This window comes from Indicator indicator, chromosome 19 (genome assembly GCF_027791375.1).
Source record: "Indicator indicator isolate 239-I01 chromosome 19, UM_Iind_1.1, whole genome shotgun sequence".
Lineage (NCBI taxonomy): Eukaryota > Metazoa > Chordata > Aves > Piciformes > Indicatoridae > Indicator > Indicator indicator.
In genome coordinates, this window is record NC_072028.1 from 19,837,884 (window position 1) to 19,863,725 (window position 25,842).

A 25,842-nucleotide genomic window follows, 5' to 3' on the forward strand; every position below is an offset into this window, starting at 1 on the left:
GGTGCACCTCTGTTATCTCAAGTAAACACAGGAGGGATGTTCTGTGCTGCATTGCAGGGCATGAAACTGCTGCTTCCCACCAGCAGCCCTCCCTGTTCCCTCCATCTCAGTGACATGCTAATCTGTTCAAACAAATCCACTCTCTGCTGTCTCACCTGATTAACAAGGCAGTGCAAATATGATTGCTGCCTCCCCCAGCAGCTCCCAGCTCTCCAGCAGTGGGTGGGGAGTGCTTGTGAAAGGCTCCATTCCTGGCAGCCTGGCTGTGAGGGTTTGTCCTGGCACCCAGGCAGCAGGGCTGGGTTTCTCTTCCTAATTGCATATGGCTGAGTGAATCATCATGCAGTGCTTTAAATGGCTTGGCCAGACAGAGGCACTGCTGGTGCCACTGATAGTTGGGGATGATGGTGAGACTGAGAATGTGGGGAATATTGGGCTGTTACATTTGGTATGGTTGAGGGGAACCAAGAAATACTTGAACTAGTGGCTTTGGGGCTGTAAAAATGCCCTGTTTTCTGCTTGGTGGGTTCCCTTGAACCAGATAAGTCTCCACTGATTTTATTTTTCAGTAAATAATGAAGAGCTGGAGTTGCTTGAGATCTAGTTTGTCTTACTTGATCCCAAGCACTTTTGGATAGGGTGAAAAGGCTGTGTTGAGCATTTGACTGCAGATTGCCCTGTCTGCAGCACCAGTCAGCAAAACTAGATCCTTGTCATCTTTCCACGTGGCTTTACAGAGCTGCCAGGTGCTCATAGCATGTGGCTGATTTAGCTGCAGATCATGGATCTGGGATGTAAAGTTGAGGGTTTGGTTTTCATATTTCATTAATTGCAGCTACATGATTTGTTTTGGTTTGGTTTTTTCACACCCATTCCTGTCCATCCTGTGAAAACATCAATTCCATTCTGATTCTGGAGCTGCACCATGTGCTGAAAGCCCTTGCCTGATGCTATGTGGTTGAAGTGCTGTCTCGTTTGGGCTGTGCAAGCAATTCTCACTGCTCAAACTTTCTGTCTTCTCCCAAGTCTGATACTTTGAAGCAGTTAGACACACATCATCTGGGTTGGAACAACATGCACTTAATTCTTTCCACTTTGGGGCTTAATGACATATGGATTAGCATGTTTTAACAGATGACTATTTATAGCTGTATGGATATGCTTATAGAATCATAGAGGTTTTTCCAACCTTAATGAGTCTAAGATCGAGTCCAACCTTCTACCCAGCACCTCCATGACCACTAGACCATGTCCCAAAGTGCCACATCTACTTGTTTCTTGAACACCTCCAGGGATGGTGACTCCACCACCACCCTGGGATGCCTGACTGCTCTTGCAGCAAAGAAATTCTTCCTAGTATCACAAAGTTCTTCCTATTATCCAATATATATGCTTGGCTGTTTTGCTTTTTGTTTAACCTCCTGTTTATAGTTCTGTGTTTTTAAACAACTGGGGTTGTTTAGCCTGGAGAAAAGGAGGCTGAGGGGAGACCTCATTGCTTTACAACTCCCTGAAAGGAGGCTGAAGCCAGGTGGGAGTTGGTCTTTTCACCCCAGCATTAGATGATAAGAATGAGAGGAAAAGGCTTGAAATTGTGCCAGGAGAGGTTTAGGTTGGAGATGAGGAAAAATTTCTTTGCTGCAAGAGTGGTGAGGGATTGAAACAGGCTGCCCAGGGAGCTGGTGGGGTCCCTGGAGGTGTTCAAGAAAGGTGTGGCCATGGCACTCTGGGACATGTTTTGATGGCCATGGTGGTGTTAGGCTGACAGTTGAACCTGATGATCTTAGAAGGGCTTTTCCAACCCACACAGTTCTACGGTTCTACAAAACCTCCATAGCTCAGCAAGCATTTCCCTTCTTTCTGTGAAGGTTTCTGTGCATCTTGAGCGAAGCCTGCAGCGGAGATGGATACTGATGACTTTGGAGAGCTGCTGCAGCAGGCGGAGCAGCTTGCGGCCGAGACGGAAGGCATCTCAGAGCTGCCTCACGTCGAACGCAACCTGCAGGAGATTCAGCAGGCAGGGGAGCGCCTGCGGTCCCGCACCCTGACCCGAACCTCCCAGGAGACTGCAGATGTCAAGGCGTGAGTAAGGGAGCACTGGGGGCTGCACAGGGGGGAGAAGCTCTTAGGGAATCATAGAATGGTCCAGGCCATAAGGGACCTCCAAAGGTCATCCAGTCCGACCTCCCCTGCAGTCAGCAGGGTTATCCTCAACTAGATCAGGTTGCCCAGGGCCTTGTCAAGCCTTACCTTCAATATATCTACAGGGATGGAGCCTCACCCACCTCTCTGGGCAACCTGTTCCTGTGTTCCACCACCTTCATAGTGAAGAATTTCTTCCTGATATCCAATCTAAATCTGCCCTTCTCTAGTTTGAAGCCATTTCCCATTGTCCTGTCACCACAGGCCCTTGTAAAGAGTCTCACCCCATCCTTCCTGTAGGCCCCCCTCAGGCTGCTATTAAGTCTCCCTGGAGCTGCCTCTTCTCCAGGCTGAACACCTCCAGCTCCCTCAGCCTGTCCTCATAGCCCTCCTGTTCATGGCTTTGGTTTCTAACCTGGGCAGTCTTGCTGGTAGGACACACCCTGGAGAAACAGAATGACTGTGAAGCTGGGGTCTCTTTGTTTCCCCCCCTCACCTTTTCCATGCCTAACAAAATCACCCCTCAGTAATGGGAGGATTTCTCTGAGGAGCTACTATTCCTCTTTTCAGGCACTACAGCCAAAAAGTGCAGTACCTTGCTCTGGCCGCTGCTGAAGACATTTACCAACATGCTATGGAATTTTTTTCTCTCTGGAAGGACTTGGCAGCTGTGCAGCACTGCAGTGGAACAGCAGAAAGAGTTCAGCAAGGCTGAGGTGGTTCAATGGAGACAGAGGGCTGTTCAGTGTCTGGTTTTTTTTGTGTAGGTTTCATAACCCAGCTGGGAGCAGTGTCTGCACATGGCTGGCTGCTGACCTCAATATTGGCAGTGAATTTGTGCTTGGAGTTCTCTCCATTCAATACCAATTTCATACCTGTCCAATTTCTTCCATACAGGTCTGTTCTGCTGGGCTCTAGAGGGCTTGATATATCTCACATCTCTCAGCGACTGGAGAGCCTAAGTGCAGCCACTACATTTGAGCCTCTTGAACCTGTGAAGGACACTGACATCCAGGTAGGGACATGGCCTGATGTGTGAATTGCACTGTGACAGCCACTCCTGTGTTGTGATCCAAAGCTCTGCAAAGGTCACTGTGGTGGAAATAGTCTTGTTCTGTGCTCAGTTTGCTAGCTGGAGGGGATACAGAGGTGAGAGGCTGGTTTTGGTGAAGAAAAAGGTTTGAGTCAGCCACCAGAAGTACTTGAAGTTCCAAACTCTTGTTGAAGTCAAGGGGAATCAGGTATGTCCTTACTGTCTTTGTGGGCCTATCTTTCTTGGCTCTGCAAGCCTGAATTGCACAGGGGTGCCTCTCCCTCAGAGTTTTGAGCCATTTTTTGTCTGGTTGGAAGAACACACAAGTGGAACCACTTGGCAATTTTGAGGTGTTAGAATAGGGGGCATTTAATTCAACAAGCTCAAGAGGTGAGTACAGGTTTTTCTTTATCTCAGATCTCATAACCTTGTCTTGGTGGCAGACTGACTTTGCCACCTTCCAGATGCTTTACCAACCAGTGTGATTTAATCTTGCACATTTTTCCTGTAGATCATCTCCCCAGGTGTCTCAGAAATTCATGTGACCCCATCTATTTTTGCTTTATGGTAGCTGCCTGCCCTTGTAGAACATCTTTATGACAAAGAGGTCTGTGGTATTCATCACTCACTTTAGGGCTGGTTATGGAATTGATGTTAGGGATTGAAGATAACAGTCTGAATTACTGGGTAATCATTTGGGAGCTTAGATTCTCTCTCCTCACTGGCAGGTGGCTAAGTTAGGGAGGGTTAAGAGAGTTGCAAGCTCTTCTTTTTCATGAAAGTAGTGTGCCCTAAGCTACTCAGCTTCAGGAAGGGAGGCTTGTGAAGTTACCCCAGTGTGTTTTAAGCATTTGGTGCTGTCTATTTTGGGTGGACAGGCTCTCACTCTAGTCTCATTCCAGTGTTAGGAACCTTGTGGTTTCCAGCTTCAGGCAGATTTACTCAATCCCTTATTCCCTCAAGGCTTTGCAGCCAGGTGTGTCTCCCTGGGGCCTGTGGGCAGGAGATCTTTCCTGGCAGTGTGAGCAGCACTGCTCTGTGTTGGGGCTGGGGATGCAGCAGGGTGAGTGAATGTTTGTCAACTGACTATGCAGAGTACCTAATGTGCTTCTCAAAGGTGGGATTTCTTCTTGTGTCTTTGTACTTCCTCACCTTCTGGCAATTCCTAACTTACTTGGCTGTCTTCTTTCATCCTCCCCAGATGTTCTCCTGTTTTTCAGTTAAAAAAAAAAATGCACCCTGGAGACTTTATTCCATGGTCATCAAGTGAGAGCTCTAAACCACTGCCATTCCTCACTTTCTGTCTTTCCTCATTTTATTCTTTTTGCTCCCATTTATGATGTTACTGTATTTCTAATTGGTGATGTTAAACTTGCTGCATGTCTCCCTTGACCCCATTCTGTCTAGATTTATTTTCAAGAACTCTTCCTTTTTTATTTTTTTTTTGAGCTTTACTATTGTTATTAATTCCACTTTCATTTCTGGTGGTGGTTTTTTTTTTTTTCCTTCCTGCTTTAAGAGATTCCCAAGCCCAGAAGCAGTGGAGCTCTTGACACTTTGGGTATGAGATTTGTGACATGAGAAAATGGATGGGGCTGTGCAATATTTAGCTCTTACTGGTTACCTAACCAAAGCATGAAAGCTTTCTTCTTAATTAAATCATATCTCAAGGCCTTACCATCTGATACAGGAATTCTGGTGGTCTTCTCAGTATATTTTCTCTTCAGTATAAGTTTTTTTTTTTTTTTCTGGCTTATGTTAATGTTAGATTTTTTTTTTTCTGTAAGGATCCATTTATTCCTTTTAAAAAAGGAAATGTTTCAGTTGGAAGTTGTGGCAGTTGACATTATGGACTAAGCTTGCGATAAACCTTAATTGTTAATTATTTATTATTTAAATTATTATTTATTTAATTATTGAAATAAAAATAAGCCTCCAACAAACCAGTAGCTTACAGGTGAGATTTCTTAATTGGAAAAGCTTAAAGGATGTGGAAGGAGATATTTAAAATACCTTTTCACCTGATATTAAGAGGTTTTCAGACATGCTTGAACAAATTGCCCCCCACCTCAAATACTCTGTGTCCCCAGGATAAGAAGGACATAGAACTGTTGGAGTTAAGTCCAGAGGAGGGTTACAAAGAGGGCTGGAGCACCTCTGCTGTGAAGATAGGCTGAGGGAGCTGGGGGTGTTCAGCCTGGAGAAGACTCAGGGGGGATACCTTAGAGCTGCCTTCCAATAGCTGAAGGGATCCTACAGGAAGGCTGCAGAGGGACTTTTCCTGAGGGTGTCTAGAGACAGACCCAGGGGGAATGGTTTGAAGCTGAGGGAGAGCAGGGTTAGACTGGAGCTGAGGAAGAAGTTCCTCAGTTTGAGGGTGGTGAAACTCTGGAATAGGCTGTCCAAGGAGGTTGTGGATGCTTCCTCCCTGGGGGTGTTCAAGGCCAGGCTGGATGAGGCCTTGAGCAGCTGAGTCTAGGTGAGAGGCATCCCTTCTCCTGGAAGGGGATTTGGAGTAGATGTACTCTCCCTCCTTTTTAACCAACAAAAGCTTCTTTCCAAATACTTAAAGCATTTGGTTCACAGTGTCTCATCAGTGCTATAGACTCAGATGGCCTTTCTCAGTCCTGTGTTTTGCTAATGCTCAGCACATTTACAAGCTTGTGCAGTTTGCAGTAAATTGATTTAGCCTTAAATCCTGTCTGAAACTTCCTTGTCATTTGTAGGTTCTTTAACACTTTAACTATTCTTGAATGTGTGGTGTCCCTCACAGAATCACAGCCTGGGGGGAGTTGGAAGGGACATCTGGAGATCATCCAGTCCAACCCTCCAGGTAATGCAGGGCACCCACAGCAGCTTGCCCAAGATCACAATGGCCAGGTGGAGTTGGAATCTCTCCAGAGGAAGAGACTTCACAACCTCTCTGGGTAGTTTGCTCCAGGGCTCCAGCTCCCTCACACTAAAGAACTTTTTTCTCCTGTTCAGACTGAATCTGCTGGGTTCCAGTTTGTGCTTATTGCCTCTTGTCCTGTGGCTGAGCATCACTGGCAAGAGTCTGTCTCATCCTCTTGGCTTTGTGTCTTGCTGAGCATTGCTCAGATCCCCTCTGGGACTGCTCTTCTCTAGGCTCAACAGCCCCAGGTCTCAGTCTTTCCTCCTCACAGAGATGTTCCATGCACCTCATCATCTACAGCCTTTATTGGACTTTCTCCAGTAGTTCCTTGTCTCTCTTGGACTCAGAAGCCCAGAACTGAACCCAGTAGTTCAGATTTGGCCTTACTAAGGCAGAGTGGAGGGAGAGAAGAGCCCCCCTCAGGCTTCAGTTTGAACAGGTCATGTTACCCATTCACAGATACTTCACAGCATCATTTGATAAAAAGACTGAACTTTTTTGTCAGGGAATCACCTGAATCACAGAATTGTCAGGGTTGGAAGGGACCTCAAAGATCACCCAGTTCCAACTCCCCAGCCATGGGCAGGGACACCTCACACTAGATCAGGTTGCTCAGAGCCACCTCCAGCCTGAAGCTGGCGGTCTGTTGCACTCCTGCTTGTAAAGCTGCAGCGGGACTCTGCACTGGGTAACACCACCATGCAGAAGAGGTTCCTCAGGAGGTAAATGTGTGCTCTTGTGCCCAGGGGCACAGGCCTCAAGCTTCACCTTTGCTGACTGCTGCAGCTATGTGAAGGTTACAAATAGGATTCAGTCTTGACTATATGAATTTTATGTTTCTGCTGACTTTTAAATTGTATCAAAGCTCCTGCAGCATGAAAACACTCTTCAGACTTCCTGCCATGTGTTCCTGCATTGCTGCTTTGCTTTCAGTGATTTCTCTGCCTGCTGGAGCTTCTCTAGCTTTCCTACCTAAAACATTTCCTCATTGTCTCAGTTTCTTCTTATTTTGTGGTCTGTTTTAACAGCCTGTTTGTGGGCAGCAAGGAGAGAAAGAACTACTAGAAGCCAATCTCTCAAATGAGTGGCAGTCAGCATTTCAGAAATAATCCCAGGAAATATCCTGTTTCTTATACAGGCAGTGAAACAGAAAGAAAGAAGCAAACAAAAAAATCCAAGGGCATGAAGTTTTTGTGATTCTGATGTGAGACATCCAGAAAGTGTTAAGGGAGTGTAGGACCTCACCTTAACAGAAGCCTCAGCTTGGGTTAACAAGCAAGAGGGACTTTCTGTGCAGTGCCTCTTTTAAAAGGCACTCTGTAGTGCTGACTGAAAAGAAGTGCACCAAATTGCAGCTCAATTAATTACCTGAATTATTTATTAGTTGTAAAATGTAGATTGCTTGCACATAAAAGGGTTGTGAGTCCAGGAAATGTCTCCCACTAGAGCAGTAGGCTGGGAAGATGATGAGGAAGAAAAAAAATAATTCTAGGCTTGCCATTAAATGATAGGAATTTGTATTTTTCCTCTCTCAGCTCAAAGGCTGTGTTCTTAAGTTGCCTGCAACACAACAAACACTTCAGTGCAGCAAACCCAGTTCATAACCACTCCTGTGCCAAACAGTTCATAAAAATCAAGATTTTTGGGTTTTCTTCTCTTATCTCCATTGTCCAAAAGCCTTATGCTGGCAAAATTCTTTTCAAGGGGTGTGATTTCTTGGGTGTTCTTGATGCTTTATCCAGCACATAATTCTTTGTGGTTTTCAGAAGTCCCAGGTAAGGGATGATCATGCAAGCTGCTGTCTCAGAGATGGAGTTTGTGTTTGTAAATATAGTCAGAGTGTGGTATGGGTTGGAAGGCACCTTAAAGATCATCTAGTTCCACCTTCTCTTCCATGGGCAAGGACATTAGATCAGGCTGCTCAGAGACCCATCCAACTTGGTCTTGAACAGCTCTCTGAGATGAGGCCTCCACAACCTTTCTGGGCAACCTGGTCCAAAGCCTTACCTATCCAGTGAATTTCTTCCTAATATCAGGTCTAAATCTACCTGCTTCTAGTTTAAAACCATTACCTCTTATCCTAGCACTACCCTCCCTGATCAAGACTCCCCTATCCAGCTTTCTTAGAGGCCTCTTTAAGCACTGAAAGGCTGCCAGAAAGTCTCCCTGGAGGCTTCTCTTCTCCAGGCTGCACAACCCCAACTCTCTCGGCCTGACCTCACAGCAGAGGGCTTCCAGCCCTTCCATCATTGGTGTGGCCTCCACTGGCCCTGCTCCAAAAGGTCCCTGTCTGTGCTGAGGACTCCAGAGCTGGCCCCAGGACTGCAGGTGGGGTCTCAGCAGAGGGGCAGAATCCCCTCCCTCCACCTGCTGCTCTTGCATTTTTGGTGCTTGGTTCATTTCTGGGTATCAGGGGGAGTCAGTGCTGCTCTGGTTAAGCTGTTTGGGTCCCCATCAGGGGTTGGTTTGCAGGATGAGGGCTGGATTTACACCCACTAAGATGGTTTGATTGCAGTGTACCTTGTGCTTTACTGCATGGTTTGTGCTTCAGGCATGTCGTGATGGTGTAACATGAGGTTTAACCCCCTTCTGTGCATGGTTTGAATTGTCTAAGCCCAAAGTCAAGGTGGTACTGTTAAGAAATGGTTTTATTCTAACTTTCAAGGCCTGGCCCAGCTCTGTGACATGAATGCTAAAAATGAGCATGAGTTGTCCTTGCATAGATCATTTATCTGCTTAGAAAGGAGGAGGTGAAGTCCTGGCTCTATTCCACTGAAGGAATTACCTCATTTGTACAAAAAAATTGGCCTTCTGATGTAGGCAGAATGGAGCTGAGAAGTTACCAGGGGCTTGGGTTTGATTTATCTAGTGGAGATGTTCAGACTGGGATGCATTAAGAAGACTGTGACCAGCAGGTTGAGGGAGGTTCTCCTCTTCCTCTGCTCTGCCCTAGGGAGGCCACATCTGGACTACTGGGTGCAGTTCTGGACTCCCCAGTTCAAGAGAGACAGGGAACTGCTGGAGGGAGTCCAGTGGAGGCTACAAATATGCTGAGGGGCCTGGAGCATCTCTGTGAGCAGGAAAGGCTGAGAGCTCTGGGGCTGGTTAGCCTGGAGAAGAGCAGCCCAGAGGGGATCTGATCAATGTTCAGCAAGAGCTAAAGGATGAGGAGCAAGAGGCTGGGGCCAGACTCTTGTCGGTTGTGCCCATTGTACATTTTGCTCTTGCTGGGCACCAAGTGGAACCTAGGAGGTTCCATCTGAACAGGAAGAGAAACTTGTTTGGTGTGAGGGTGCTGGAGGCCTGGAGCAGGCTGCCCAGAGAGGTTGTGGAGTCTCATTCTCCAGATAGATTCCAAACCCACCTGGCCATTGTGCTCCTGGGCAAGCTGCTGTGGGTGCCCTGCTGGAACAGGGGGGTTGGGCTTGGGTGATCCCCAGAGGTCCCTTCCAACCCCTACCATGCATTCTGTGACTCATTAGCTCTCTGGAGGTCCAGCTAAGAGCAGTAAGAGCTTTTATCTAAATGAGGGCAGGAAGGTTAGACTGAAATCTGTCCAAGTGGCAGCTGAGACAGACTGAAATGAAGGATCTGGGATGTTTTCAAGTTTTCAGGGTACTGTAAGCAGGCTTCATGTCCAAGGCAGCCTTGACTTCTTTCTGCTTTAGTGTTGGTAGAAGCTGGGTCCCAGGTTGATGGCCCAGCAGTATGTGTGCTGGATGTGTGGCTCTTGTGAGTGTGACTCATTTCAAGACCTTTCCTCTGACATCAAGCAGCAAAATGGTTTATTATTCAAGCAGTCAACTCTCACTGCTGTTTTATGTCACTGTTTCTGATGTACTTGGTGGTATCTGCTGGAATATTTTCCAAGCCTGTGCTAATCTGCTAGAGTGTAACTAAAATCAGAGTTTATAAATGGAAATGCTGACACAACCTTAAAGAGGCAACCTCAAGTGCTGTTCACCAGCCATTGTTTGCATTAGCTTAGCCTGAAAATGCATTTATTTTTTGATTCCCCTTTGCAGATTTTTGTCCTTTCCCATTTGCCAAACATTGATTTCTCTTCCTCTCCTTCCCCTCCCTCTCCCCCAAGTCCTTCAGTTCTAATGGAGCTTGAAATTAAGGTGGCTTTATTTTTCTGTCGCTTCCTTGTTCACCCTAATCAATGGTGCCAGCACAGCTGCAGAGACCTTTTAACCATTGCAGGGCCAGGACAGGGAACTAAAGAGGACAACCAACCACTTTGCTTTTTTGTAGGGTTGGTTTCTTTGCATTGCTGCAGCCTAAATGACAAAAACATCAGGAGCCAGCAGTGCCCTACTGTGAGCCTGGAAGGCAGCTGTGTCTGGGGCTGCAGCAGGAGGAGTGTGTCCAGGAGGGGATTCTGCCCCTTTACTTTGCTCTGCTGAGACCCCACCTCAAACACTGCATCTAGTTCTGGTGTCCCCAGCATGAGAAGGGCACAGAGCTTGTTGGAGTGAGTCCAGAGGAGGCCACAAAGATGATCCAAGGGCTAGAGCACTTCTGCTATAAGGATAGGCTGAAGGAGCTGGGGGTGTTCAGCCTGAGAAGAGAAGACTCCAGGGGGGACTTTAGAGCTACCTTCCAGTACCTGAAGGGATCCTGCAGGAAGGCTGCAGAGGGACTTTTCATAAGGGTGTCTAGAGACAGGCCAAGGGGGAATGGTTTGAAGCTGAGGGAGAGCAGGGTTAGACTGGAGCTGAGGAAGTAGTTCTTCAGTATGATGGTGAGACCCTGGAACAGGTTGCTCAGAGTAACTGTGGATGCCTCTTCCTTGGGGGTGGGTGTTCAAGGCCAGGCTGGATGAGCAACCTGGTGTAGTTGAAAGGTGTCCCTGCCCATGGGACAGAGAGGTTGGAATAGATGATCTCTGAGGTCTCTTCCAAGCTAAGGCATTCTGTGATTGTGGTCATAGCTGTGAGTTCTTCAACAGCTGCAGAAATCTGATGCTCCAAAATTAGCTCCAAAAATACCTCTACAGAGACGCTTGGAAGTAATTTTTTTTTTTTTCCAGCATGCACTGGAAATTGGACTCTGTCTTCTCTGCATGGGTTGCCTCACTGATTTCACTCAAAATTTGACCTTTAACCTATACATTTAGGCATGAAATCAAGAATCTAAATATCCTGGTAATTAAACCTGGCCAGAGGCAGTTTTAACCCAACTGAAGCAGGTGATGATGTGGAGTGAGTGAGTCTTTTGACATACAGTAGATGGAGTTAAGGGATCTGGACCTTAGATAAATTACAGAAACTTCCTCACTTCTGACATGTTTGGATGTCTCCCTTTTACATCATGGGTGAAAATTCTACACAACCCCCTAAAGATCATCTGCAGCCTGGCTGTGGTTGGTGTCCTGCTAGGTGAGCAGACTTGCAAAGGCTTCTGCAGCATGCAGCTGGGGGTTTCATGGCCTGGCCAACACCAACAATCCCCAGGGCCCTTCTGACTGAACAAGGTGGCCCTGAACCTCCTGAATCCTGTGGTGGCCCTGGGAATGCCAAAGTGTGATGTGGCTGGGATGTTACAGGGCTCAAAGGTTGGACTAGATGATCTTGAAGGTCTTTTCCAACCAGATATATTCTGTGGCTTCTCCATTTCATAGCATGCATGGTTGTTTTCTTGTTGTGATTTTAATGGGAAAGCAAACAAACAAAAAACCCCAAACAAAAACCTCCCTTAAAACCCAAATAAACATAAAAACCAAACACAAAATCCACAAACAAACACCAACCAACAAAACCCACAAAGAAAAACCAACCCCAACCCCCAAAAAGCTCCTTTTGGCATTTAAACAGTGTTGCCAAACACTGTTTTAAATGAGAGAGGTAAAAAAAAACTAAGCCCAAAACATTGGGAATGAATTTTGGGGGGGGTGTTGTGTTTTTTTTTTTTTTTTGCTTGTAACTTCTTCCCTCACATGCTTAGTTTACATCAAAGCTGTGTTCTCTAGTTTTTATCACTGATGTAATAGCAGATTGAAATCATTCTGGTCTTATAGAATCATGGAATGAGTTAGGTTGGAAGGAACCTCCAAAGGTCATTCTCCTGCAGTCAGCAGGCACATTCTCCATTAGATCAGGTTGCTGAGAGTTTTGTGGAGCATGATTTTGAATATCTTCAGGGATGGGGACTCAACTATTTCCCTGGGCCACCTGTTGCAGTGTTCCACCACCCTCTTGGTGCAGAACTAGTTCCTAACACCCAACCTAAATCTGTTTTTTCTCAGATTTCAAACCGTTGTTCTTCATCCTATCCCTGCAGACCTTTGCAAACAGCCCCTCTGCAGCCTTCTTGTAGCTCCCTTCAGGTACTGGAAGGCTGCTATTAGGTCTTCCTGAAGCCTTCTCTTGTCCAGGCTGAGCAAGCCCAGCTCCCTCAGCCTGCTCTTTTAGCAGAGGCGCTCCCAGCCCCCTGAACCTTAAGAACAAAACCACCCCAAAAAACCCCAACCCATGGCACATTTCATGTAGAATACTCTCTGGCATTCTGTTAGCTGGCCAGGCTGCAGCCACTCAATAAATGTCATGATGCTGAATTATTTCTGCTTCCTTCTGTTTGCTTGGTTGAATGCTAACAAGTAATTATGTGGTGATCTTCCAGTTCATCCTGCTTCTAATCATGGATTCCTCACCCTGAGGGGTGAGGAACAGGGAGGGGAGAGACGTGATCTGCCTTTCTCTTTCATCATGGGTAAACAAGGGAGTATGAAAGGGACATTTCAAAACTTTATGCTAATGCAAGGTCATGAGATGGAAAAATGGAGAACTCTTGTTCTAGTAGCTGTGTTTATTGATCTATTTAAATTCTGCTGTGTCCTGGCACACTTTCTATTTCCTGTCTGCTTAATCCAGATATGCTCTGTGCATCTCAAAGAGGTATGACTGTGGACTTCTAATCAACATCTTTGCAGTGTCTGTCCTGAACCATCTCAAAACAAAGAGCAGATGTGGGGGTGAAACACTTAATTCCCCCCACTTCCTCTTCTTTTTTCCCCACCCTGTCCTTACACTGACTGAGGTTTCAGTCAGGTATGGCTTTTCAGCTCTTCCTTCTGAAAAGGAGAAATAAAGGAAAGTTATCACTTGCAACAGGAGGGAAAAAAGAATTCTGATCTTCAGCAAACTTTTCTGCTGTGGGACAGAGTGGCTTGGAGCTGCCCTAGGCACTACTTGCTCTCTGCTTGAAAGGAGGTTCGAGTGAGGTGGGGGTTGGTCTCCCTAGTATCAGGCAATAGAATGAGAGGAGATGGCCTGAAATTGTGCCAGGGAAGGGCTGGGTTGGAGATGAGTTAAAAATGTCTTTGCTGCAAGACCTTGGAGACCTTTCCAAGCTGGTTAAATTGTAAATAAGTGAAAGTCCCAGTTTTTCACTAAACAAAGAGTGAAGGGTCTGGAGAACAAATTTTACAGGAGGCTGAGGGAACTGGGTTTTTCATCCTGGAGAAGAGGAGGCTGAGGGGAGACCTCATTGCGCTCTACAGCTCCCTGAAAGGAGGCTAGTGTGAGGTGGGGGTTGGTCTCTTCTCCCTGGTGTCAGTGATAGGATGAGAGGAGATGGCCTGAAATTGTGCCAGGGAAGGTTTGGGTTGGAGATGAGTTAAAAATGTCTTTGGTGCAAGAGTGGTTGGGGATTGGCACAGGCTGCCCAGGGAGGTGGTGGAGTCCCTATGGCTGGAGGTGTTCAAGAAAGGTGTGGCCATGGTTTGATGACCATGGTGATGTCAGGTTGATGGTTGCACTGGATGATCTTTGAGTTGACTGAGTTGGAAAATTCCTCTATGATTCTATTGTCAGGGTTTTGTGAGTGTCTATATTACTTGAACCTTTATTTTGAGGCTCTTTTCTCTACTGGTGGTGCTGGGAGCTACAGCAGCAAATCACCCTTTGCAAGGCGAGTTTGTAACATGAGCAGGCTGGGCTGTCTCCCTGAACTCCTGTGGCCACAAGCAGCAGCAAAGCCTGGGTGTTTTCTTTCCAGTGAGGCTGTTCATCCAGTCTATTAGAAAAAACAGCAGCTGCTGCAGCTCTCAGCTCCCTCTCTTCCTTTCAAGCCCCCTTCATTTTCTCTGGTCTCTTGAAAGTGTTACTCCACTGATGAATTCCACCAGGCTTTATTACTAAACCATTTGTGTAATTTAGCAGCCTGGGAAAGGCCACAGGTCCATTGTTCTGCATGCCCTCCTCTCCACTGCAGTAATTAGCCAGTTTGACTCCACATCCCAAATCTTAATCCTAGCCTTTATCAGGCTTTGATTTAAAACAGTCACTGACTAATAAGTGTGGAAAAGTGTTTACCAATGCCTGGGCATCAAACTGTGGATGGGTTTCTGTTTCCCCATGCAAAACAGCAGCCTGATGAAGATTTGGCAGTTTGCAGAAATAATGTTGGGGGGGGGGGGGTGTGGATATTTTTTTTAGCTTTCCTTTTGCAAAGTCAAAAGGAATTCTTATGCCTGCCAAGATCTACTCCCGAAAGAAAGTTGCAGCCTTTTGAGGTGGAACTAAGGACACGTGCATTTGCTTCCCTCATTTAGATTTTTGGCACAGCTTCTGTCCTCACTGCCTCCTTTCTGGTTTCCTTCCTGTCCTTTTATTTCTCATCTTTCTTCTGATCTCACTTTTTGTGGTGTTTGGTTGTTTGCTTTTTTTTTTTTTTCCCCCCTTACTCTAGTTGTATTTATTCCCATTAGGGTTCCTGCTTTGGATTATTTTATTACCTCCTACCCATTTTTCACTCAGGTCTGTGCTAGACAATATTTTGGGTGCAAGAAGGCATTTACTTTTTATCATAGAATCAGTCAGGGTTGGAAGGGACCACAAGGATCATCTAGTTCCACCCCCCCTGCCATGGGTAGGGACACCTCACACTACTTGGAGCTACATCATTAAACTCTCCTTTAAAGGAAGAAGTTGTTGCAGGAATCACAGAATGGAAGGGGGGGGAATGGCTTCCAATCTCCCCCTGCCAAGGCAGGTTCACCTAAAGGAGGTCACACAGGAGCAGGTCCAGGCAGGTTTCAAATGTCTTAAGAGATGGAGACTCCACCACTTCTCTGAGCAGCCTGCTCCAGGGCTCCATCACCCTTGCATTAAAGAACTTCCTCCTCATGTTTAGATGGAACTTCTGATGTTTAAGTTTAGCCCAGTTCCCTGCAGCTGCTCCTCACAAGACTTCAGCTCTAGACCCTTCACCAGCCTGAGGGCTGACAATGCCTTCCTCTATGTTAATGTTAAACACAGCTCTAGATACTGTCAATATCCATAGACACAGTGAGTCAGTTTTTAATCCCATTAAGATTTTGGCCTTGCCATCTTCCTGTGGTCGTAAGCTCCACAATTCAATTACAGGTTGTGTTAAAATTTATTTCCTTTTATTGGTTTTGAGCTTGGCAACAGACATCCTTTCCTTGTTGTTCAGACCTGTGTGATCTTGGAGTTTTGGATCTCTCCTTTCTGGAGCACTTATTTCACAGGCTTTGGAACTTTCAGCTGCTATTAATTTCCTTTTATAATGTTAATCCATCCTTCAAGTGCTGCCATCTCTTCTCACATGAAGGCTATTCACACCTTTGCTAATTGCCCAAATCTGCCCTGCAGTTTTTCTATGGAGTGTGGCTGTCCAGTTTACAGAATTCTTACAGAATCACAGAAGGGTAGGGGTTGGAAGGGATCTCTGGAGATCATCCAGTCCAACCCCCCTGCCAGAGCACATTCACTTAGAGCTGGTTGCACAGGACAGCATCCAGGTGGGTTTTGAATGGAGAGATGAGGACTCTACCACCTCTCTAGGCAGCCTGGTCCAGGGTTCTGTCACCCTTAAATTAAAGAAGCTCCTTCTCATGTTTAGGTGGAACATCTTGTGTTCTATTTTGTGTCCACTACACCTTGTCCTGTCACTGGGCACCACTGGAAAAGGCTGTTGCCATCCTCCTGGCACCTATCTTAGATCATCATTAATTAGATCCCCCCTCAGCCTCCTCTTCTCCAGGCTAAAAAGTCCCTAGTCCCTCAGCCTTTCTTAAGAAAGATGTTCCAGTCCCCTCAGCATCTTCACAGCCCTTTGCTGTCCCCTCTCTAGCACTTCCCTGTCCTTCCTGAACTGGGGAGCTCAGGACTCCAGGTGAGGCCTCACTAGGGCAGAGCAGGTGTGGGGGAGAACCTCCCTTAACCTGCTGGCCTCACTCTTATTGATGCACCCCAGAATACCACTGACTGCCTTGGCCCTGGGGGCACATTGCTGGCTCTTGGTCATGCTGTGGTCTTTTTCTACAGAGCTGCTTTCCAGCAGGTCAGCTTCCAACATGTCCTGGTGCAGGAGGTTATTGCTCCCCAGGTGCAGGATCCTGCACTGGCTCTTCTCTGCTCATCTCTCCAGCTTGTCCAGATCATGCTGGATGGCAGCACAGCCTGATGGAGTGTCAGCCACCCCTCCCAGTTTGATGGGACTTTATCAGGAACATCACTGTTTGTTTTCTCTGATGCTGAAGGGCAGCATAGCCAAACTGGCTGTGAAATGCAGAAGCAGCAATCTGGGAAGGATTGGATTTTAATCTCTAAGTGGGAGTGCACAGGTGGGGACACCAAAGAGGATCATGACAAATCCTTATCTCTCAATGTGTTTGCAAGCCAATAGGGTTCTTTTGGCCAAAAAAGACATTTCTAAGTAGAAGTGGGGGAGGAAATAGGAGAGGATGGGGGGGTGGGGGAAAAAGCCCAACCCAACCACATTTCAAATAGATGAGTGGGAATCTGCATGCTATCTCCAGATCCTCTCAGCAGTAGTTGATTTTGCCTGCTATGGTTACAGAACTCTGAAGCATTCATTATTTCTTCTCCTGCCCTCAAGGCTTGTACAAGAAAATGGTTTGTTTCAATTCTTTTCATTCTGTTGAATAGATAGGAAAACCTAAAGGCTTAAATGAATCTGAAATAAGCACCAATTCATTAGGCAACAGACCCACAGTTATCTTGAGGTCCTAGTGAAAGCTAAATGGTGGAAGCTGGATGCACAGACCCACCTCCCTGGGGAATCACCCATTTGGACATTGAGAGGTCCTTCTGCTACTCCACTCTGGTGAGACCTTACCTGCAGTGCTGTGTCCAGCTATGGGGCCTCCAAGAGAGGCATGGACCTGCTGGAGTGGGTCCAGAGGAGCCCACAAAGATGAGCAGAGGGTGGGGGCACCTCTCCTATGAAGACAGGCTGGGAGAGAGAAGGCTCCAGGAGAACCTTAGAGCTGCATTTCAATATCTGAGGAGGACCTACAGGAAGGCTGGGAGGGACTGTATGGAAGGGCCTGTGGGGATAGGATGAGGGACAATGGTTTGAAATGGGAGGAGGATAAATGTAGGTTGGACATCAGGAGGAAGTTCTTCACGATGAGGATGGTGAGACACTGGAACAGGTTGCTCAGGGATGTGACTGAGGCCCCATCCCTGGAGACATTCAAGAGCAGCCTTGGTGTGCCCTGGATAGCCAGTTGGAGGTGTTTCTGCTGACTGCAGCAGGGTTGGAAGATGACCTTGGAGGGTCCCTTCCAACCTCCTGCAATCTGTGATCTCTGTTATTTCACAGACCTAACTCTACTGTTCCTCTTCTTAGTCCCTGTGTAGCTTGATTTAATTCTTCCAAGGTTAAAGCTTCATGCTGCTTTGGCAGGGGGGGTTGGACTCAATCTTCCTTCCAATCCCTACCATTCTATGATTCTAAAGCTGACTTATCCAGAAAATTTGCAGCCCATTTTTGACAGTGAGAAGCTTGATTGCTCAACAGCTACAGCTACTCAATATCACTTCAATTATTTTTGTTTTGCTGTGTGGCTGGAGGTTAATGTTTTGGCTTCACATTTGCTGGCAGGATGAAGTGCATGATAGTGCTATGTGTAATTAGGTGATGTGCTGTGCTAAATGGTTTGGTGTTTGTCAGTGGGTTGATACCCTTAGATACTTTATTCTCTACCTTTTCTAATGTCCTCTTGATTGATTTGTATTTTTTCCTCTACTTCTGAGGGGAAGGGAAGAAAAAAAAGAAAGAAAACAAAACTTTGTGCTTGTTTTTAATAAGATTCTGCTTTAGTGAATTGTGGAAATAAGCACTCAAGGTGGATACATCCTCTTTGTCCACCTTCATTTCCACTCAGGGAGTAGCTGGGAAGGGATTATGGAATTGTTTTGGTTGGAAGAGACCTTTAAGATCATGGAGTCCAACCGTTGACCCAGGATTCCCAGAACACCACCAAACCATGTCCCTCAGCACCACCTGTCCATAGCTTTGAAACCAGGGATAGGGACTCCACCACTATCCTGGACAGCCTGGGCCAGAGCTTGACAAGCCTTTGAGGGAAGAAATTGTTCCTCATGTCCAACATAAACCTGCCCTGGGGCAGCTTGAGGCTGTTTCCTCTTGTCTTGTTCCTTGGCAGAAGAGATTAACCCTAACCTGACTCCAGCCTCCTTGTGAGGAGTTGTAGAAAGCCAAGGGCAAAGCTGGAGAAGAGAGCATTGCAAAACTGTTTGGGTCAGGAAACTGTTTGGGGCTGCACTGAGGGCTTTGGCCAGGACATCATCAGCTAATCATGCAAAATCTTTGGCCAAGGGTTGATCTGCAGCTTGTGTCCTGGTTTATATTTCTGTTGTCTTCTTGTTAGTCACCAGAGCAGAACTGTGGACTCCTTCCCTTCTTTCCTCTGGGTTGCTGTATTTCCTTCCTTTTCCCCCTGCTTTCACTTAATCACAGAGGCATCAAATGCCTCAGGTTGGAAGGCACCTACCTACTCCAACCTCCTGCCATGGGCAGGGACACGTTTCAGCCTCATCCAGCCTGGCCTTGAACACCTCCAGGGAGGAGGCATCCACAGCCTCCCTGGACAGCCTATTCCAGAGTCTCACCACCCTCATACTGAAGAACTTCTTCCTCAGCTCCAGTCTAACCCTGCTCTCCCTCAGCTTCAACCCATTCCCCCTTGTCCTGTCTCTAGACACCCTCATGAAAAGTCCCTCTGCAGCCTTCCTCTAGGGTCTCTTCAGGTATTGGAAGCCTTGGACATTTCCTTTCAGAGGGATCTTTCCAGGATATCAGATGTGTTACACTGGATCTTTTGGAACCTGTCAGAAGGCAGCTAGTAACCTCTAGGCCTCCTCCTGCCCCTTTCTGTGGTAGGTCCACACAGTCAGTAGGGGCAGTCCTCCATGGGAAAATAATCCAAGGCTCATTTTGAAAGCTGGATGGTCCTTGCTGATATTTAGGAAGGAAACATTCCATGTGAGTCCCTCCACCCCCAGCAGTGCCAGAAATGGCATGCCTCTTAAGAGAGCAGTAGCAGGATAAAAACGAAGCAAGTCTTGCTTTTCAACCACAAGTTCTCTCTATAATAAATACCCCCAGTTAAGTTTGTGGAGAGAGAGCCTCCTTCTGCAGTAGAACAGATCCCTTCTTCCAGCAGGAAAATGATCTTCAGGGGATTGAATCTTCAGTCTGTCTGAAAGGGAAGGATTTAGTTCTTAGTCTCAATAGCACCTCTGCTACAGTGACAGGCTGAGGAAGAAGGGGAAGCTCTGGGGAGACCTAATAGCAGCCTTCCAGTACCTCAAGGGGGCTACAAGAAGGGTGAAAAGAGACTGTTTGCAAAGGCCTGCAGTGACAGGACCAAGAGAAATGGCTTCAAACTAGAGCAGAGCAGATTTAGATTGGGTATCAGGAAGAAGATCTTTACTGTGAGGGTGCTGGAACACTGGAACAGGTTGCCCAGGGAGGTGGTCATGGCCCCATTCCTGGAGAGCATATAATCAGCAAGGTTGGAAGAGACCTCCAAGCTCATCCAGTCCAACCTACCACCCAGCCCTAGCCAATCAACCAGACCATGGCACTAAGTGCCTCATCCAGGCTTCTCTTCAACATCTCCAGGGATGGTGACTCCACCACCTCCCTGGGCAGCACATTCCAATGGCAAATCTCTCTCTGTGAAGAACTTCCTCCTCACATGCAGCCTAGACCTCCCCTGGCACAACTTGAGACTGTGTCCCCTCCTTTTGCTGCTGGTTGCCTGGGAGAAGAGCCCAACCCCCACCTGGCTACAAGCTCCTTTCAAGTAGTTGTAGACAGCAATGAGGTCACCCCTGAGATATTCAAGGTGAGGCTCAACAGGGCTCTGGGCAACTTGATCTAGTTGAAGATGTCCCTGCTGACTGCAGAGGTGTTGGACTGGATGACCTTTGGAGGTCCCTTCATAAAATCATCAAATGGTCTGGGTTTGATCTGTCTTCCCTTGCTTATAGGTTTGCTCTCTCACAAGATATTAAACCCCTCAAGCTCTTCTGTATTCTTTGCCTTTTAAGAAGTGCCTGCTCCGGTTTTTTCCTCTCTCTCATCTGAAATACTAATTTCCAGCCAATATATTATGTATTAGCAAGGCAGCCTGGCAACAAACACGGCTCAAAACCATGGTTCCTGAAGGCAAGGTGGGAAGCACAATTCAAAGATTCGTGTCCTTGCAGAGAAGGCTCTGCAGAACATGCTGCATGTGGGAAGTGCCCCTGTGGATCCAGAGAACGTTCATCTTGCTGCCTAGAGGAGTTTTTAACTCCACTGATTTTATGCAGCCCTTCAAGGTGGATCCTTATGCTTTTAGTCTCAGGAGGTGGGAAGTGATGGTGCCCTTGTACTTGGCACTGATGAGGCTACCCCTTGAATACTGGGTTCAGTTTTGGGCCCTTCACTCCAAGAAGGACTTTGAGGTGGTGGAGCAGGTCCAGAGAAGGGTAACAGAGCTGGGGAAGGGTGTGGAGAACAGGGCTGGTGAGGAGCAGCTGAGGGACCTGGGGGTGTTTAGTCTGGAGAAGAGGCTGAGGGAAGACTTTTTTGCTTTGTACAGCTCCCTGAAAGGAGGTTGGAGTAAGGTGGAGTTGGTCTCTTCTCCCTAGTATTTGGCAACAGAACAAGAGGAAATGGCCTGAAATTGTGCAAGGAGTGGGTCAGGCTGGAGATGAGGCAAAATTTCTTTGCTGCAAGGGTGGTGAGGGATTGGCACAGGCTGCCCAGGGAGGTGGTGGATTTCCCCATGCCTAGAGGTGTTCAAGAAAGGTGTGGCCATGGCACTTTGGGACATGGTTTAATGGCCATGGTGGTGTTAGGCTGAAGGTTGATGATCTTAGAGGGCTTTTCCACTCCAAACAATTCTGTGATTCCCTGGCTGTCATCTACAGGGAATAGCACACCTTGGTCCTGGGGTATGCAGATCCAGAGTCTGTCCTGCTGCAAACTGAGTGGTTGTGGCCATCTCACACCAAGGAAGAGAGTGTAAGCTTTCCCTCCAAAGCCTGTACTTTTTATATTAAACATGCTGTGGAGAAGACAATCTCTGCGTGGTCCATGGCATCAGTGTGTAGAAGCAAGTGTTGAACTGCTTTCTTGAAACAGAGTTTTTCTCTGCTACTTTCTTTATACCAATCTTCCCATGGAAGCTTGGAAATTAGAGTCAGCTCCTGAAGCAGGAGAAGGTTGGCCACTGCTTGAAATGGAAGTGGTTTTTACTGGAACTGATTTCTAAGCTGATTAATTGATTTGAAGTGATTTTTTTAACAGGCAGAGACTGCTCCAATCTAGCTGCATGTACCACTGAGGAGTGTAGGTAGCCAGGCAGGGCTGTGCCTTCACATCAGTGAAGCTCTTTTCCTAGTGTCAGGGGCAATTCTTGCTTGATTTCATCCTTTTTCTACCTGAAGTTCCAGAGAGAAATTGAGAACTCTTCTGCCTAGTATCCTCTTCCTGTCTGCCTGATGGAAAATGCATGCAGCAGACAGTGAAATTGGATGGCCTCACCTGTGACTAAAGGAAAGGGCTTTTTGTTTCTTTTCCAATTTCTTTTTTTTTTTTTCAGCAAGATTTGCAGGTTATTTTTGTCAGCTGAATGTGTAGTTAAGGCAGTTCCTTGAGAAGCTGAGGAGTTCTGTTCAATGTGTGAATTTGTGGAGGCTTTTTGCTTTTTGGGTAGGTAGGACTCCACAGAGTTGAAACATAACTCCAGGGCTTAGCCTTCTGTTTGACTCCTTTTTGTTCCCCATCTTGAAACAAACCCTTGCCACAGTTGTAGCACCAGATCTTGGGCTTTGCTGTGTAGTACCAACTAATTTTATATAAAAAAAAGAAACACAGAGCTTCCAGAAGAAAGCAGGAGTGATGTCATATCAGTACCTGGAGTGTCAGCCTCTTTTTCCTCTGATGGAGAGGCTGAAGTAGAGGAGAAGGACTTGGGGGTGTCAGTTGGTGATAAACTCCTCATGAGTCAGCAATGGTTTCTGGCAGCCCAGCAGGCAGCTGTGTGCTGGGCTTCATCCAAAGCAGGGAGAGCAGCAGCACGGTGGGGGGGATTCTGCCCCTCTGCTTTGCTGAGACCCCCACCACCATCTGCTGCATCCAGTTCTGGAGCCCCCAGCATAAGAGGGACATGGAGCTGCTGGAATGGGTCTGGAGGAGGCCGTGAAGATGATCAGAGGGCTGGAGAACCTCTCTTCTGAGGACAGACAAAGAGTTGGGGCTGTTCAGCCTGGAGAAGAGAAGGCTCCAGGGAGACCTTAGGGCAGCCTTCCAGTACCTGAAGGGGCTCCAGGAGAGCTGGGAAGGGACTTTTGGTAAGGGCTGGGAGCGACAGGACAAGGGGCAATGGCGTTGAGCTAGAAGAGGGGATATTGAGACTGGAGATGAGGAAGAAACTGTTGGCAGTGAGGGTGAGGAGACACTGGCACAGGTTGCCCAGGGAGGCTGTGGATGTCCCTTCCCTGGAGGTGTTCAAGGCCAGGCTGGATGAGGCCTTGAGCAACCTGATCTAGTGTGATGTCTCTCTGCCCATGGCAGGGAACTGGATGATCTTCAAGATCCTTTCCAATCCAAACCATTCTATGAATCTATGAAGTTGCTGCCCTTGCCAGTGCTGTGTGAAAGCAGTGCAGCATGGTAATGCATTTTGCTTTCATTGATGGGCATAGCTTCACATAGATTCAAGTTCAGCTCTGCCCTTCAAAGTGTTTGAAATCAGTGATGGCTTTACACTCCAAGAGGGAGTTTTACACTAGAGAGAAGGAAGAAATGTTTGACACTGGGGGTGTGGGGAGAGCCTGGCCCAGGTTGCCCAGAGAGGTGGGAGATGCGCTATCCCTGGAATCATTCCAGGTCAGGCTATCTGGGGCTGTGAGCAGATGTCCCTGCTAACTGCAGTGGGGCTGGACTAAATGACCTTGAAAAGTCCCTTCCCACCCAAGCATTCCATGATTCTAGGATACATCATGGTACATTCTGATGGAGTTATCTTGTCTGTGGGGTCATCAGAGCTTCCTTTTGCATTAATGCCAAGGATTTATTTGTCTGTTAGTTCTGATAGCCCAGCAAAACTAAAACTGTTAAGGAAGGAATAGCTGTTCTTCATTCCTTGTTGCTTGGGTTTGGTTTTTGTGTATTTTTACTCTTAATCTCTTGAACCTGCATAGGTGCTACTAGGAGCAGCTGCTGAACAAGCTCTTGCTACCAGTAGGAGAAGCAAAGCTTCACAGATGCTGTACAAACTTCTGTGGTTAGGACTTAGATATGTTCATTACCAAACTCCCACCACCTTAGTGATTCTTACATTGCTGAACTCAATTTTAAGATTTTTGGAACTGTCTTTTCATCTCTTTAGGAGCATAATTCAACTGACAGGCCTAGGGTATAGAAGCCAAAGGGAAATGAAGGCTGAAACAGGAGCAGATTTTATTAATCAGTATTGAGTGTAACTGTGGTGATCTCAGGACTGGAGTGTCCCCAGCAGAGCTGCAGCTCAATGGATTGAGTTGTGAGCGTGCAGCCGGCTGGGGGATAGGCAGTGCATGGCTGTGTGGCTTCTACCTCCACTTACAGCAGCTTCTCTTTCATTGAGTGTTGCACAGATTAAAAGATTTTAGAGTCAAGTTTAAAAGTAAGGGCTGGGCTGGGCAGGGCAACACAGGCAGTGACTGAAGAGGAAAATGTTGTTCTTACAATCTCCTAATCACAGCTTCTGGAGATGTGTGTTTGGATCAAAGGAAATATTAGAGCTTGGGAGTGTCTACTGACAAATTATAGCTTCATTTTATGGCACATGCTGTGAGAGGAGTTAAAGTGGAGTCTCCAAAGATTTAGCTTTTGAAGCCAGAGGTTGTAAATGAGATTAAAAAAAAACCCAGAGAGTATTATGGAGTTTTGCTTTGGGTTGGGGTTTTTTTGGTGGGGTTTTTTAGCTTGTTTGTTTTGTTTTGGGTGGGTTTATTTTTTTTTCTATTTCTTGGGGAAAAAATGAGAGCAAAACCTCATAAAGAGCTAAGGATGTGAGACATAAATACTTCAGATTTATCATAGACTCCTAGAATGGCTTAGGTTGGAAGGGACCTTAGACATCATCCACTCCAACCTCCCTGCCATGGGCAGGGACCCCTCTCAACTAGACTCAGCTGCTCAAGACCTCTTCCAACCTGGCCTTGAACATCTCCAGGGAGGAGGCATCCACAACCCCTGTGGGCAACCCATTTCCAAGTCTTACCACCCCTGTACTGAACAACTTCTTCCTAAGATCCAGTCTAAACCTACTCTCACTCAACTTAAAACCATTCCTTCTTGTCCTGTCACTAGACAGCCTTATGAACAGTCCCTCTTCAGCCTTCCTTGTAGGATCCTTTCAGGTATTGGAAGGCAGCTCTAAGGTCCCCCTGGAGTCTTCCCTTCTCCAGGTTGAACAACCCCAGCTGTCCTCATAGCAGAGGTGCTCCTTTTGTGCTTGCTGACTGAGAGCAGCAGATTCCCACACCAGCACTGCTGTCAGATGTGCTGTGGCTGAGCAGGGAATGGGTTGTTTGGTAGTTGTTAGTTTTGGTGTGAGTTGTTTTTTGTTTGGCTTTTTTTTTTTTAAGAGAGAGGTTCCAGAGGACAGAAGATGGGAATCTCTGTTAGAAACTTTGAAAGCAGACAGCAGAAACATGTTCCAAGAGTCTATTGGAGCAGGAGTGCCAGTTTAAATATTTATGCAGTGTTTTATTGCCCTGATTCAAATATTGAATAGTGCCTGACCCTTGAATGCTTGGCTCCTTGCCCGACTGGCACCCCACGATGGGTGTATTTGCTTTAGAAAACAGCCTTCTGTGGCAGCTGCTTTTCAGCACAGGAAATCAGGGAAGCTGCAGTTGGATCCAATTTTTGGTCAGGATTTTCATGCTTGACTTCTGAGTTCCAGAAAAAAGACTTCCCCCACAGAAATGTCTTAACCTGAGAAAGAACAATTGATCACTGTTTGTCTCAGGATTGGGAGGGTCTGCATGGCAACCTTGCACTGAGGTCTTCCTAGGGACTGTTTCCTCAGACCTGGAAATGGCCCACAGTCCTGATCACTACTCAGCAGTATTTAACTGGCTTCCACCTTCCCTCCCTCAGGTACCAGACCTTGTGAAAAATACAGAATCAGAGGTTGGAAGGGACCTCTGAAGATCATTGAGTCCAACCCTGCCTGCCAAATCAGGATCACATAGAGCAGGTCACCCAGCAACACATCCAGATGGGTCCCAAAAGTCTTCAGAGGAGGAGACTCCACAACCTCTCTGGGCAGCCTGCTCCAGGCCTCCAGTAAAGAAATTTTTCTTTATGTTGAGGTGGAATTTCCTGGGTTCCAGTTGGTATCCATTGCCCCTTCTCCTATCACAGGACACCACTGAAAAGAGTCTGGCCCCTTCTTCTTGACACCCACACTTCACATTTATAA

The 25,842-nt window shown here is 46.9% G+C and overlaps 1 protein-coding gene across 1 annotated transcript in view; it reads left to right on the forward strand.

The window, feature by feature from the left end:
* The first annotated feature begins 1,903 nt into the window (after positions 1-1,903).
* NUP93 (nucleoporin 93) overlaps positions 1,904-25,842 on the forward strand; it is a 114,214-nt gene continuing 90,275 nt past the window's right edge. The window contains exons 1-2 of the mRNA XM_054389600.1: positions 1,904-2,082; positions 3,040-3,157. Of these exons, the coding sequence (XP_054245575.1) occupies positions 1,904-2,082; positions 3,040-3,157 (297 nt within the window). The remainder of the gene's footprint in view (positions 2,083-3,039; positions 3,158-25,842) is intronic.